This window comes from Filicampus tigris, chromosome 6, assembly GCF_054856515.1.
Source record: "Filicampus tigris isolate MCC_2025a chromosome 6, RoL_Ftig_1.0, whole genome shotgun sequence".
In the NCBI taxonomy this organism is placed as follows: Eukaryota; Metazoa; Chordata; class Actinopteri; order Syngnathiformes; family Syngnathidae; genus Filicampus; species Filicampus tigris.
Window position 1 is genome coordinate 1,404,904 of NC_141222.1, and position 16,207 is coordinate 1,421,110.

Here is a 16,207-nt window from a genome sequence, read left to right on the forward strand (position 1 = left end):
AAAGAGTATGTGCACTGACAGCCTCCCACTACCAAAACCTAAAAAGAAAACAAAAAAACGAGATACAAAAGACAGTGGGGACCATAGTCACTACTAGTGTGTCTGCACTTGGCCTGGGAGGTAATTTAACTCTGGTGTCATCAAATAGGACAAACTGTTGTTGATTTTTTTTTCACTCTTAAGGTCGTGCAAACAACTATGAAATCATGACATTATAACTAAATAACTCAAGTACCTGGGGTAGGGCAGTTTAAAAATTGCATCACCCTGCCAGAAAACACAACAAAAACACAAACCCCTTCAAACATATACCAAAAAGCTATGTGCAGTTTAATTGACTAACCCTTCATATGCAAGAATTTATATTATAATTAAATGGAAGTGGAGTTGTCATGTCATCTTCCAAACCGCTTATCCTATATAGGGTCGCGGGGAGTTGCTGGAGCCTATCCCAGCCGTCAATGGGCGAAGGCAGACTACACCCCGAACTGGTCGCCAGCCAGTCGCAGGGCACAGAAGTGGAGTTGGCAAAAGGCAATTTTCTCACTAAAAAGTATCATGGTTCTTTACATGTGTGTTGTTGTCTTTCCTGGGCTGTCAGCATCATTACGTCAGAGTCAGCTGCATCATCTCAAAAGTAATCTCATACACGCGTCATTTATAATGAGTTGATCTATGTATGGTAAAAGCTGCGGTGAGTGGGTTATAGCAGAACAATCACTGAAAGACAAATAATCTGACCCTTGTGTTCTCAGTCCCCTGTAGTCAAGCAGTGCTCCTGATTGAAGGACAAATTAGCCTTCACAGAAATTAGGTTACCGATTTATGACTTTTATTTTCCTTAAAAAGCTGTAAGCACATGGCTCTTTAAAAAAATGTCCCAATGAGGAGAGAAGAGAATCACACTAAATTATCACAGCAAGTCCCAGGAATGACATACTGTATTGGGGAATGTGCGCTACGAGAATTAACAATTACAGGGAGAAATATTTAGCATATGACAGCTCTTACAGTACCTAAGACTGCGACAACTGAATTTCAGTAAAATTAATCAAATATAATTAGTATTGCTCTCCAGCACTCTAAGTGTAACCTGGTAAGAGTCAGATTGATTGGTGAATTGATTGCACTCAAAGGAGTTCTCCACAGTATCAGCCTGGGAGACTGTGATTTTCCAACGTGATCTGCTCGGGAAAGGCGGGACATTCAGTACAATACCTCATGCTGATTGGGCGATGCAGCAACTTGTGCACGCCTACCAAACTTTTGTTTTACAAAAGTTTTTGTTTTTACTTTTGTTTGAGCAATCCTTATCCTCATCATCATATGTGATTTGCTTTGACCATCTGAGTCCTATTATCTCAGTGATTGGCATGGATGGCATCATGGCGTTGGGTGATAGTTGTCCTTTTTGCAATGTAAATATCAGAGCTGGGCACTTGCCCCTTTTTCTGGCGGGCTGTCCTCCGTCCGCGACCTGGGTACCCTTCCAGCCTCGTCCCTCTGTCTTTATTCAGAAAAATTATCGTCCCCAACCCCATCCTTTTATAGCGGTTCTGTCCTTAAAGCGGAAGTCAAACCAAACATTTTTTTTCAATTAATATGTTCCCTATCAGGCCCACTAGTTGAAACAGAGGCATTGTGATACATTTTGCGTCTGTGGACTATAAGTTAAGCAGCAAAATACACTCGTTTTTAGCCATCTCCGGGGGCGGCCATTTTGTCTTCTGTCGACTGAAAATGACATCACAACTGCGCACAACGACCAATCACGGCTGACCTATTTTCTGAATATGAGCCGTGATTTGTCGTTGTGAGCAGCTGTGATGTCAGTTTCAGTCGACAGAAGACAAAATGCCAGAGATGGCTAAAAACGAGTGGGTTAACACTTATTCCACAAACGCAATATTTATCAGAATGCCCTGCTTCAACTAGTGGGCTTGCATAGAACATCCATCCACTATCGATACCGCTTGTCCTCACAAGGGTCGTGGGGCGTGCTGGAGCCTATCCCAGCTGTCTTCGGGCAGTAGGCGGGGGACACCCTGAATTGGTTGCCAGCCAATCGCAGGGCACACAGAGACAAACATCCGCACTCACAATCACACCTAGGGGCAATTTAGAGAGTTCAATCAACTGCGTGTTTTTGGAATGTGGGAGGAAACCGGAGTACCCGGAGAAAACCTCTGCAACCTTAGCTACTGCTAACGGCAGAGGTTTATTTAAAGCTCATTAGCTGGCTAATTTACTACGAATACGAAAGTGCTCAGAGTAAGAAGAACTTCCCCTCTTCAGTGCAAAAGATAAACAACAATAACATACAATTAAATAGAATAAAATAGCACTGTGCAAATGTGCAGTAGACAGAATGGGAATGAGCTATGTACAAGATAAGGCTCTGGGGATAATATAGGTAAAGTGCTCATAGTGAGTTCTCAGTTGTGGTGGTGATAGTGGGTGGTAGTTGGTGGGACTCAAACCCGCTTTGGACACGCTTCAAAGACGCTTCAAACGCGCCACTAGTAGTTACCCAAATGCACGTACTTACTCCCAATGGGAGCCCCGGCGGGAACGAACGCTGTGCACTGCACACGTTCAGTCTGCACGGATGGGAGTGTCGAAACCTTTTTTTTTTTTCTACCAAGCAAAGGTCTCCCTCTCCGACGTGAACGAATAAAGCTCCTGCGGCATTCAAGTTTCACATTTCCCACGGTCAATCGACAGCGCTCCTTCTTCTTTGTGTCATTCTTCTTCTCCTTCCTTTTCTTCTCCCCTCCATGCAGACCGAACGTGTGCAGTGCACAGCTTTCCCGACGAGGTTACCGATGCAAGTGTAACATGTGATTTAGGTGCCAATTGATATTTTCATTTTTTTAATATTATTTTTGGGATTGCATAGACTGTATTATTTTGTATTTATTATTTTTCAAACATGCGGCAATATTGTGTTGTGAATATCTATTTTTATCCTGCTTAAGTATTTGTTCTTGTCCTGCCGCCGTCGATTGTTTTAGTAGGGAAGACGCCAGAAGAAGTGCATGAACTCGACCTTGAAATGTAACCTGCCATACCACGGTCTCCAAAAAAGGTAGAAAAACTTTTGAGGGTTATAAACAAGTAAGTACGCTCAGTTGGGTAAGTAGTGGTGCATTTGAAGCATTCTGAGGCCATTTTTGTCATTTTCCCCTTTCAGGCTTCTTTATACTCCCGCGGGCGACATTCGCGAGCACGTTGCCTTTATAACTCGCACACAACCCACATGCGTTGTTTTGAAAATGTGTTGGTTTCATTCCAAGTCGGGAAACGGCTACTGACAAGACACCGCAGGGCAGAATTTCCTCTGCCTCTTATGCCCAATTCCGGTCTGCGTTTTTACTATCGAGCAACGATCAAAAAGAGAGCCCCAACAATGGATATCGTGCCTGCTATAACAAAGGGACCTAGATGACTAGACGTGGCATTTCATTGTGTTGCGAAAACGATCTGGAAGGTGGCGGCGAAGGTATGTTTAACCACTTTACACACACAGAACGTGACATAACACCCACACCGCTGCCAGTTTGCTTTGCAGCAGCAACAAGCTGCAGGGTGGATCCTCTCCTCCGTGGCAACAAATAAATTGCCGGGCCGTACGTGTACGTCATCGCAACATGTAACATAACGTACCGATCACGAGAGAGAATGTGCGTGGTGTTGTATACACAGCAACAATTTCTGACGTGTGCGCGGGATGTGTTGCAGACCTGTCGCCAACATGTCTCACAACACAATGCATTAGTTACGTGATGCAATGCAGCAGTTGTCACCTGCGCCGATGCAGGAGTATAGAAGAAGCCTAAAGCCTTTCGCTGAGTAGGTTGAGATGAACTTTGGCCGCCTCATGACCATGAGGGCCGAATAGTGGGCAGACCATTTCCGCCCTTGCTTAGTCCGCCCCTTTTTTTCAAACGTGTCATTCCCCCCACTCTCCACCCCAAAAATGTCCAACCGTCCGGGAAGGACTGCCCAGCTCTGGTAAATATGCATACCATTTAAAAGCATAAAAAATAACATTACATTGATTTTTCAATCAAGCCAAGGTTTTCATCACAGCCACATATTCCGTTCCCAAACACACTATTGCTTCGTGATTGGTCCGATACCACCAGTGGTGCCGCTCGGGACAGGATGTATCCTCTGGGATTTGTGAAATCACAAATACCGCAAGAATTCAGCTTGCAGGCAAGGGTTACTGTAAGTGCTGAGCAACAGAACATAAGAGAAGCATAGTGTAGTTTTATCCGCCATTTTAATGATGTGTGTCCTGTTTAATTAATTAATTTTAATTGTCAATGCGTCGTTTATTTTTATAGTTATTTATTTGGAACATTATTTTTCTCTCGAGGCTGCCGCATCTCGCTCTTCTCCCGCTGGCTGTTTTCCTATCTGCAACGCACATGCGCAGTGGTGGTAATCCGGGTGATATGTTATGTAAACAGAAGCATTGTGGGTAAAGTAGTGTAAGCCTTACACTGTAAGGGCTAATTCATGTTGGCAACATAGTCCAGAAGTTACGGCGCATTTCACCAAATATACTCAATACCATGCAAAGCTGCCTTTCATGGCAGCATGATGGAGATGCCCGATCATTTAAAAAAAGGAAGCAAATTATGTCTTATGTCAGATTTCATCTGACATAGGCACAGTTTTGTCTAGAAGCTAGCTACAGTTAGCATACACACGTTACGGTGTGTGCTTGATGTAACGCTGTAACACAATGTCCTATTTGGTACGCTAACACGTCATAGCATCTTCTATGGATTAAGCAGCCATTATTCAGTAAACCCGCGTTGATTAACAACCAAAACTCTGTGTGTTTATGCCCGTGGTGGACATCGAAGCAGGAAGCGCACGCTTGCTCTCTCTCTCTCTCTTTCTGTTTCTCTCACTCGCGAAAGGAGTGATGCGTTCATGAACAGGGAAATATCAGCACTCAACACAAAAACGACATATGTGCTACTCCTCGGCATCGCATAATAATAAAACCCATAATTGAGTTTTTGTAATATACTACGTTATAGTGCAAAACAAACAAACAAGTTTTTCCTTTTTTTTGTAACAGGTGCATACCACATTTTCATTGTGTAGATCAATTTACTACTTTTAAATTATGCATACTAGTGAAGAAAAACAAAACCTTTAGTTTAAATGAACACAAAATTAAAAAACAATTTTCCTAATTACTTTCCTAATTAATTTCCTAATTTACTCCTCAGATTTCACTATTTCACTGATTTCACTAGTGCACAAGAAGAGTGAAATATGTATCCAAGTACTTGTATCCAAGTAAAAGTTCAATTTTAAAATGCACTAAAGAATTACAGCTAAAAATTTTAAGGCCAGAGTATCACCATCAATTTAAGTTGCTCCCTTATTTATAAACATGTCAGGAATGATGGCTTAAGTTGCAAAGTTTAATACAAGTTAAATGTACTATCATCTTGTCTTCATGATTAGTTTGTACATAAATAATTTGAGGCGGCACGGTGGTCGACTGGTTAGCACGTCCGCCCCACAGTTCAGAGGTCGTGGGTTCGATCCCAGCTCCGGCCTCCCTGTGTGGAGTTTGCATGTTCTCCCCGTGCCTGCGTGGGTTTTCTCCTGGTACTCCGGTTTCCTCCCACATTCCAAAAACATGCATGGTAAGTTGATTGGATTGTCTAAATTGCCCCTAGGTGTGATTGTGAGTGCGGATGTTTGTCTCTGTGTGCCCTGCAATCGGCTGGCAACCAATTCAGGGTGTCCCCCGCCTACTGCCCAAAGACAGCTGGGATAGGCTCCAGCACGCCCGCGACCCTTGTGAGGATAAGCGGTATGGATAATGAATGAATGAATGAATAAATAATGTGAGCTGTAAGCGAATGATGCTTATTATAAGAGCAGCAGCTTGCTGCTGCGATTTGACGCAATTTATATTTTATCCGATTAATCGACGAATCGCGACTAGTGTTAGTGATTAGTCGACTCGCAAAATAATAGTTTGTGGCAGCCCTAGTTCTGTTTAGACTTTGTTTTACTCAAACAACAGTTTGACACTGGACCTGTCAAATAATGATGGCCAAAAATAAGATAAGTGAAAATCGAAGTACAGCAAGCTGTGTCAGTGAGTAAATCAGTTGACGTGAATAGCTGTGAACATCAACTTACTTGGCTCTTACCTGTCACTACATTAATGAAAATAATGAAAATGCGTTCATCTGTGTTGGGAGTGCAAGGCTCGAATTGAGCGGTGAATGCGTAAGTGCATGAATGACGTATGTGAGCACTTTGAGTGTCTAGTTGTCCAGTAAAATGTCATATAAATCTGATGCATTATCATATAAATAAATTTGACTTGGCTTTTCAGCCCTGATTTCAATGAACTGACAGTTTGAGATGACCTCAGGTATTCAGGGCGTTTGTTCCACAGGTGAGGAGGATATTGTAAAAAGGTGTGAATTTGATTATATTTCCTGAGCTACATGAAGTCACTAAAATCCTTCTTGAGGATAATTATCTACTAGGGGTGGGCATCTATGGGTACCTCACGATTTGATCCGATTCTGATTCAGAGACCCACAATTCGATTGATTTCCGATTCAGAGGCCTACGATTCCATTCAATTCCGATGCATCACTACAATGGCTTACATTTCATAGTTCAACTAAAACACTGGCATCTTTTTTAAAACAATTGCAAAACTCAAGAAGAGCAAGGATTTATATTTCACACTTTGACTTGTATCAACACAAATTTTAAAAAGTGCCTATGGCAGCATTTGTTGTAACAAATGTCTGTAACTTGTCCTATAACAAAAACATTATAAAAACATATTCAAACATAATCTGATTTAGCATAACCTGAATTTCAATACTTGAAAGTGCAATATGCATCATCTAATTGACATTACTGTGTAATTTAGCAATGAATGCTGCTTTTATTTAACCCAATGTAGCACCTGATGTACTGTAGTACATTTTCTTTTAATGGTATTGCAATTTGCCCTGCGATTGGCTGACAACCAGTTCAGGGTGTACCCCGCCTACTGCCCGAAAACAGCTGAGATCGGCTCCAGCACTCCCGCAACCCGTGTGAGGATAAAGCGGTATAGATAATGGATGGATGGATGATATTGTAATTGATTGGTGACCTTTATTTCACATGTAGTTTATGTTAGGATGTGATATTGTGCAGTACAGCAGAGGGCAGTGTTCAACATTGTGTGAGAAAGGCGAAGTGAACCCGAGAGCAAGAATCTCCCTGGGCGGAGGAAAAAAAGAAAAAGGCGAGCGGTGCTGTAGCGATGGCTGGTAGAAGTATAGTATTTCCTCTGTTAAGAGCAATACAAGTTAAAGCTCGTTCCACGCCTTACTGTGAATGGTGTAACACTAACCTTAAGCCCTAAGAAATTTCCGTCAAACAGATCAGCTTTATAAACCAACAGCATATTTTGTAACAATAAAAAAACAGACTTTTAACTGCTAAGCTTGCAGAAGGTATGCATATTCTAGGTTTTTGTGTGAGGAAAGAAGTGATCGACATGCTCTTGTGTTATTAGTCCCTAAGGTGACATGGAAGTAAAAGAAAAAAAACTTTGCGTTCGATCGCAAAGGTTGCGTTCCCTCGCAAAGATTTGCGTTCCCTTTCCCGTTTTTGGCAAGGGAACACATTTTTTTAAAATGCATGTTTATGTACTTCCGGGTCAGTTTAGCAGCTAGCCTAGCCTAGCCTCTAATGCGCGGCTGTTTGAGAGACAACAGTATGTCAGAGAGGGAGAAACCGTGCTTAATATCAAAAACTGATTTTAGGTCTTTGTATTACAAGCGAATTTCAAGGTAATTCCATTAAACCCCCCCACGGCTGAAAACGCTCTCTTTGTTGCTTTTGTTAACCCTGAAAATGACCCATAAGTACATAAACACGCATTTTTAAAAAATATGTTCCCTCGCAAAAAACTTTGCGTTATCTCGTAATTTTTGCGAGGGAACGCAATTGTTGCGAGGGAACGCAAAGTTTTTTGTTTTTTTTTACTTCCATGTCACCTTAGGGGCTCCGCATTAATGTACAATGGATTTCGTGCTTTTTCTTGCTCTTTCAGAGTTTGGTGCTAGAGCACCTGGCAGAATCGGTCGGTTGTTTATCATCTCCGCCTTTCGCCGCACTCAACTCTGGGTGGTAGCGTGTCATGTTTGTTGGGTTACCGAAATATTTTCATCCTCGTCTCACACTCAATAAAGAACCAAAATGAGGATTGCTCCGCTTGTGAGGTTTTGCTTGATCCGCCATCTTGTCACGCAAGCCTCGACACAGACATCCGACGTACAAACGCACGTAATCGCTTGCACATTTTTAAACATTTATATGAACATCGATTATTAATACCTGTGAATCGATGCAGAATCTTTTTAATAAAACAAAGGGTGCATTGAAAAAACGATTATCGTTCCCACCTCTAGTGCTCACTGTAACTGAAAAGGTTAAATATCTTGGGCACATCATCACTGCCAATATGGTAGATGATGATATCTATATACAATGTAGGATCTTGTATGGTCAGGCTAATACGCTGATGTGCAGGATTGGTTCATGTACTGATGATGTAAAGTTAACTCTTGTTAAATCATATTGTACACCTCTGTAGACAGCCCACCTCTGGACTCAATACAAAAGAGCCTGTATGTACAGGCTATAGATGGCCTACAATGATGCTCTGCGGGTGCTCTTGAGAAGGCCTCGATGGACTAGTACGACTGAGATGTTTGTCTGTGCTCGAGTGAACACTTTGCAAGCGGTACGGTACTACATACTCTAATGCAGTTTTATTTGTAGGCTAGAGAGGTCTCAAAATGAAATCTTGGTGTCACTTACAAATATTGGGTTTAGTGCAATTCCTTACCTGTCAGATATGTGGAAACACTGTTATATCTGACTTTTAATATGTGATTGTTTATGTTTGGTTGTGTTGTTTTTGTATGTTTTATTTGAAGAGGACCTTGAGACTGGAATAAATTGAATTGAATTGAATTAAAAACATACCAGGTATACCAAGCTTCTCGCTAACGGTTCTCCAAGCCTGGTCTCTTTTTTCTTGTCCCAGTAGTGGTAGCTGGCCGTGTTATATATGTCCACAAACGGCAAAGATAATATTTTCTTCCATTTTGCGCTCTCCACTCAAAAGGAGTGTACAGGACGTCGTGCGGCTGTGTGTGACATAGCACGCCCGATGCTAATTGGCTGATGCGAGGCGTCAAAAGGGCAAAAAGTTCCATCCATCCATTATCTACACCACTTATCCTCACAAGGGTCGCAGGGAGTGCTGGAGCCTATCCCAGCTGTCCTCGGGCAGTAGGCGAGGGACACCCCGAATCGGTTGCCAACCAATCGCAGGGCACACAGAGACAAACATCCGCACTCACAATCACACCTAGGGGCAATTTAGAGTGTTCAATTAACCTACCATGCATCTTTTTGGAATGTGGGAGGAAACCGGAGTACCCGGAGAAAACCCACGCATGCACGGGGAGAACATGCAAACTCCGCACAGGGAGGCCGGAACCGGGATTGAACCCACGACCTCAGAACTGCGAGGCAGACGTGTTAACCAGTCGATCACCATGCCGCCGGGCAAAAAGTTCATTTGTTTTATATGCGGCGAATGGACGAATTTTCAGTGTTTCGCTCCATGTCCCACTGGTTCAAATGCATCATTGTCACGCCGCCCTGCACGCAACCATGCCCACCCACGCAAACTACATTGACTTCAATTGAATGGTGCTGCCAGAAACACGGTCAATGGATTTGGTGTGAATTCAGCATTAGGAGCATAAGTTGTAGGGTTAAGAGGAACAAATGGGCCTAAGTCTTTTTACTTTTACTATTTTCACAGACGTTTGACTGAACTGCGATATGCCTGGAATGCAAATACGCACTGAGGTAATCGCATCTCAGCGCACATGGCTATTTTCACTACGCATGCGTGCATGCACAGCACTTATATGTGCAGCCCTGGTTATATTACAATTACAGGCAATGTTAAGACGAGTGAATGGGAGATTGAAAGCTACATCCTACAAACTTCAGCAATTGCACACAGGAACCAATATAGGTAAGTGATAAAGTCTGCAGTTACAGAGTGAAAGCTTAACAAAAATTAACATCAACAACAGGGGAGCGGGGGACCCACTGACATTCCTCCGGGCCATACCCCTCCCAGATGACCAAGAACTGAACCCCCCTGCCCCTGCGCCTGGAGTCCAAGATCTCCTTCACAGTGTAGACAGGCTCACCATCCACAATACAAGGAGGCGGCGGGGGAACGGGGGGCAGGGCAAAAGGACAGTCCCCCACCGGCTTGACCAAGGAGACGTGGAACACAGGATGGACCTTGAGCGTTGGGGGCAGGCGCAGCCTCACAGCGACAGGATTGATGATCGCCTCGATCTCAAACGGCCCGATGAACTTGGACCCAAGTTTGTGGGACGTCCCGGCTAGGTTCAGGTCCCGCGTAGGCAGCCATACTTGCTGACCAGGCAAGTAAGCGGGCCCAGGACGCCGGCGCCGGTCAGCAATCACCTTATTACGCTCCACCGTCCTGGACAGAGCCGCCCGGGTCTCCCTCCAGACACGCTGGGCCCGCTTCAGGTGGTGCTGGACCGAAGGCAAAGAGACTGGCTTTCCTGCGACGTAAACAAGGGTGGTTGGAAACCGTAGGCTGCTTCGAACGGCGACCTACCAGTTGCAGAGGACACCAGGGTGCTGTGTGAATACTACAAACAAGGTAAGTACAGGGACCACAATGTGGGTTGATGCAGACAAACACATCGGAGGGCAGCCTCCAAGTCCGGGTTGGCGCACTCATTATGGCCGTTGGTCTGCGGATGAAATCCCAATGACAGACTCGTTGACGGCCCAATGGCATGGCTGAATTTCCTCCAGACTCTGGACACAAACTGTGGGCCACGATCGGACACAATGTCTGTGGGTATTCAATGGAGACGAACAACATGGGTAATCAACAACTTGGCAGTTTTGAGCGAGGAAGGACGCTTGGCCAGAGCCACGAAATGGGCGAGCTTGGAAAACCGGTCCACCACGGTGAGGATCACCGACTTTCCTTTAGAGACTGGCACTCCAGTGACAAAGTCCAGAAAAATTGAGACCACGGGCGCGACGGGGTTGGCAAGGGGTGAAGAAGGCGGGTTGCCACGAGGATTTTCCACAGGTGCAGGCCGAACACGCTCCTACAAAATCTGGGACATCTTTTTTCAAGTCCGGCCATCAGAACCTTTGCATGATCATGGTTGAGGTGCGATTAACACCCGGGTGGCACGCCACGTTGGACGAATGTCCCCATAGTAATACCTCCTGCCGAAGTTCGGCCGGCACAAAGAGACACCCAGGAGGACACCCCTCCGGCGCTGGAATGTCACGAGCGGCTACCGAGACCTTCTGTTCAATCTTCCACTGGAGCATTCCCACAACACATGAACACGGAAAGATTGCCTCGTGCCGCGCCTCATCAACTGCGGGGTCGTGGAGACGCGACAAGGCGTCTGGCTTTTGATTGTGAGATCCTTTGGGTTAGGTGAGAGTGAAATTGAACCAGGTAAAAAACAGCGCCCACCTGGCTTGACGGGAGTTCAGGCGCTTCGCAGAGCGAATGTATTCAAGATTCTTGTGGTCAGTGAATACGGTGAAAGGTTCCTAGGCACCTTCCAGCCAGTGACGGCATTCTTGAAGGGCTAAGACAATGGCCAGGAGCGCCCGGTTCCCCACGTCATAGTTGGACTCGGTTGGAGAGAGTTTCCTGGAGAAGAAGGCGCAGGGGTGGAGCCTTTGGTCGACTGGGGCCCGTTGAGAAAGTACCGCCCCTACCCCTGAATTAGAAGCATCAAACTCAACGACAAAAGGGAGATCAGGGTTAGCATGAATAAGCACTGGTGGACTAGTAAATAACTTCTTCAATTCTTTGAACGCTGCATCGGCGCTATCGTTCCACCGAAACTGCAGGTTGCTGGACGTTAAATGAGTTAAAGGGGCTGCGACCTGACTGTAGTTTCTAATAAACCTCCTGTAGAAGTTAGCGAAACCAAGAAATCTCTGTAACTGCTTCCTAGAGGTAGGGGTTGGCCAGTCTACCACGGTCCGTGTCTTAACCGGATCAGCTCGCAGTTGTCAATTTCCAATGATAAACCCCAAAAACGGTACCGATTCCACGTGAAATTCGCATTTCTCGGCTTTAACGTACAGTCGATTCTCCAATAACCGCTGAAGGACCTTACGGACATGTTGTCTATGTTCCTGAATATCCTTAGAAAAGATCAGAATATCATCTAGAAAGACGAAGCATTAGACATTTAGCATATCTCTGAGGACATCATTGATAAAACTCTGAAAAACGGCCGGGGCATTTGTCAGCCCGAATGGCATCACTAAATATTCGAAATGACCGAGGGGTGTCTTGAACGTCGTCTTCCACTCGTCACCTTCTCTGATATGGACCAAAATCTAAGCACTGCACAAGTCTAATTTAGAAAAAATGGTGCGGACTGCAATGGGGCGAAAGCGGAATCCAATAAGGGAAGTGGGTACTTATTCTTGATCGTGATGTCATTAAGACCTTGATAATCTACACACGGTCTTTGGGTCCCATCTTTTTTATCAATAAAAAAAAAAAAACAGCACCCAGTGGTGAAGTGGACGTACGAATGTGGCCCGCCGTCAGTGCACCGGAGATATAATCCCTCAATGCTGCCTGCTCTGGTTGCGACACTTGATAGAGGCGAGAGCTAGGGAGTGCCGAATTAGGCGCAATGTCAATGGCGCAATCATATAGCCGATGTGGCGGTAAGGTTTGTGCAAGGTCCTTACTGAACACCTTCTTAACGTCATGATATTCGCGTGGCACACGATTCAAATTAATTTCCTCCTCCAGAGGTACAACCGATAATGTGTTCTCTGGCACAGCGGACTTAAGACAATGAACATGACAAAACAAACTCCAATTTTCTATAGCTGGGCGACGCCAGTTAATGTCCGGGTTGTGCATCTTGAGCCATGGTAGGCCATATACGACAGGTGCCGCACGAGACGGTATGACAAAAAATTTCAGCATGGTTACCAGACAGACGGAGCAATACGGGACACGTGACAAATCTGATTTCTGCTAAAGGACGCCCATCAAGATCAGTAACCCTTTTGACCTCGGTCAGCTCTTCCATTGAGCAAGCCAAGGCTTCCACTAAGTCGGGATCAATAAAACAGTCATCCGCCCTTGAATCAATAAGCGCAGTAACATTAACATGTTTGCCAACCACACACAATTCTCCCCTAAGCTCAAGTCTTCTCGAGTCTGTTGAATCACTGGAAATTCGTCCTATGAAGGCAGTATCGTTAGAGTCCGGACCCCCCAAAAAGGAAGACTTACGGGAGAACGGTCGTGTAGGATACTTAGCCACACGGTGTCCCATTTGTCCGCAATAGAAGCAGGCCCCGGACAGTGCGCCCCGCCTTCTCTCCTCGGGGGGGTGCCTTCCACCGCCTAGCTGCATCGGCTCCTCCTGCGTCGTCTTGGATGGCTCGGCAGGTAGCTGGCGTCCTGATGCGGATCCCGACTCCTCCATAGGGACCTGGAGGGGCCGGTGGCTCCCGAAGCCTGAGCTCTGACCCTTGTAGTTATGCACCCGACGACGGTCGCGCAGCCAGTTGTCCAACCGAATAGCACATGCAATAAGTCCCTCCAGGCTGGTGGTGTCATCTCGTGCAGCCAGTTCATCTTTAAGTGATGAATTCAGTCCACGACGGAATATGCTATGAAGTGCAGAGTCGTCGAACCCACTCTCAGCCGCAAGAATACGGAAGTGTATGGAATAATCAGCAACGGATTGGTTACCTTGAGCGCAATCTAACAACCGACCTCCGGCCTCCCTTCCCTGTACAGGGTGGTGAAACACTTGGCAAAGTCTTTAACAAAATCAGGGAGAGAAGACCGTTGCCCAGGTTTGGCATTGCTCACCGCCAAAGCCCATGCAGCAGCTTGACCAGACAGGAGACTCATAATAAACGCCACTCGCGAACTATATGTGGCATAAGTAAGTGGTTGCTGATCAAAAATGAGGGAACATTGATTGAGGAACTGCCCACACAAACCGGGTTCACCCTCATACCGTATAGGGTGGGGTAAATTGGGCTCCCGACATCTGAATATGTCAGAAGGCATCGTGCTTGATGCAGCTTGGAAATCCAAAGAGGGCGTTCCCCGGATGTCGCGCTGCTCAAGCTGGGCACTCAGACTGTCGCACCGCTGAGCCAGCAGTGTCACAGCAACACAGAGTTCCGTGAGCGCTGCTTCCTGCTGTCCCACCAGTCGACCCTGTCAAAGCTTTCCTAATTTTGTCAGACTTTGCGGGATCCATGGTCGGATTATTCTGTCAAATCCGACAAAAGCGGACAGGAAAAAATGTGGATCCATAAAACGCAGAATGAGACAAAAGCGTCGAACAGAAAAATCTTTAATTACAAAATACAAAAATGGCCGACAAAGTATGAACAAAGGACGCTGGCGAAAACAAGGCCAGGAAACATCCAATAGGGAACACAAAACGCTCGCACAAGGCAAGGAAATATTGACAACCGAAAAACAAAATGAGAATGCAAAAAACTCCAATAACACGAAACACAAAGCACTCAGTCATAGTGACAAGGAACAAAAACTTTATATAACAAAACCTTACCGGAAAAATCAAGATACGAGACGTGACGTCTAGAAAACAGAGCTTGGGCTGTGAAGCGAGCAAGGTCAATAATGCGACAAGAAGTGGTGGTGAACAGTGTCCTTATAAACCTAGCTGATTATGATACGCCACAGGTGCGCAGCTGAACGGAATGCCCCCCACTCCAGCTGGGCTGCAACTAACACAGAGAGAGAGAGAGAGAGAGAGCGTGCCTAGAGCAAAACATGACAGTATACCACTGTTCTGTATGTTGAGTCCCAGTCCACCATATCGCTCATTTCACCTCTGAAACAAATTATTCAAGACAGCATGGAATGTATGCCAGAGACTAAAACCTCATTGCACAGATGAAAGCAGCTAGCTATATTAAACGATTTAGCAGAGATGTAGCAAGGATTTTGTGTGAGATGGTTACAGTAGCCAGGGATCAAACCCACAACCTCGTTTGAGAGACCACCACTCTTCCACTCAGCCATGCTGCCTTAACATGGTCTCGCGCAGGGTTGGCCAACCACTCAAAGGCAAAGAGCCACACAAACGCATACATAAACTGCTCCCTCGCGTCCACTCACTCCCTAATGCCCGTTTGCATGTTTTGACAAACATCCGTTCATTGTATATCTTTTTAGCCCTTGAAATGTTCTAAGCAAGTTGATACGAGTGCTTCATAAATTTTTGAAACAACGACAACTTTTCTGCCTGACCGTTAAGTGAACAACCTGTGTTTGAGAAGTTCATTCATGGTTAATGTTAGAACGGAGGGAACTCAAGCGCTGCTGAAGATTTGAAGTCTTGAAAGGTTCTAATGATGCCCAGTCAGAATGGCTTGTCAGAATGTATTTGGTAGGCCAACACTACTCATCTTTTATTCCCCCCCCCAAGTGCATTGTGTCAAAGTGCATGCGCCTCCTGTCACATTTCATTATGTTGACTTCATTTCAAGCTGCCTATCAAACATCTAGGCCCAAATAAACTGAAAACAAGTGATATTACTGATATCACTGATAAGTGGTTCCACTACAATAATTGACATCTCTCTCAAACTATGACACATCAACATTCACAGTCAGACGGTGACAATGTCAGATGTTGTGGAAGATGGGGCTTGAACAGATTAAAAAAAAAACATTTTCACACATTACATTTCATACATTATGGCCAGATTGACTGACTTGTGTGAATTATTTAACAGTCACATTGAATTGTTTTACAGGTATTAAAAGATGGCTTGTACTGAAGTATATTTCAGTACAATAAGTGCAATAAGTGCTGTATTTGTATTTGTATCCAGTACTTACAGCTTTCTAACTGCATAATACAGGTCTGAACATCCATGGGGAAGTTTTTTAGATCCATGGGACACGAGAGCGTTAACGTTAGTCTGAAAGCATACAGAAAAGAGTACAAGTGAAAAGTAAGTGAAACACACTAACAGGGTTAAAGTGTGAACTGAAAAA

The 16,207-nt window shown here is 44.9% G+C and overlaps 1 protein-coding gene across 9 annotated transcripts in view; it reads right to left on the bottom strand.

The window, feature by feature from the left end:
- Positions 1-16,207, bottom strand: part of glra3 (glycine receptor, alpha 3) — a 199,161-nt gene that overhangs the window by 76,330 nt on the left and 106,624 nt on the right. For all 9 annotated transcript variants that reach the window (XM_086032404.1, XM_086032411.1, XM_086032407.1 and 6 more), the window contains one exon: positions 16,049-16,131. In XM_086032404.1, coding sequence (XP_085888530.1) covers positions 16,049-16,131 — 83 coding nt within the window. The remainder of the gene's footprint in view (positions 1-16,048; positions 16,132-16,207) is intronic.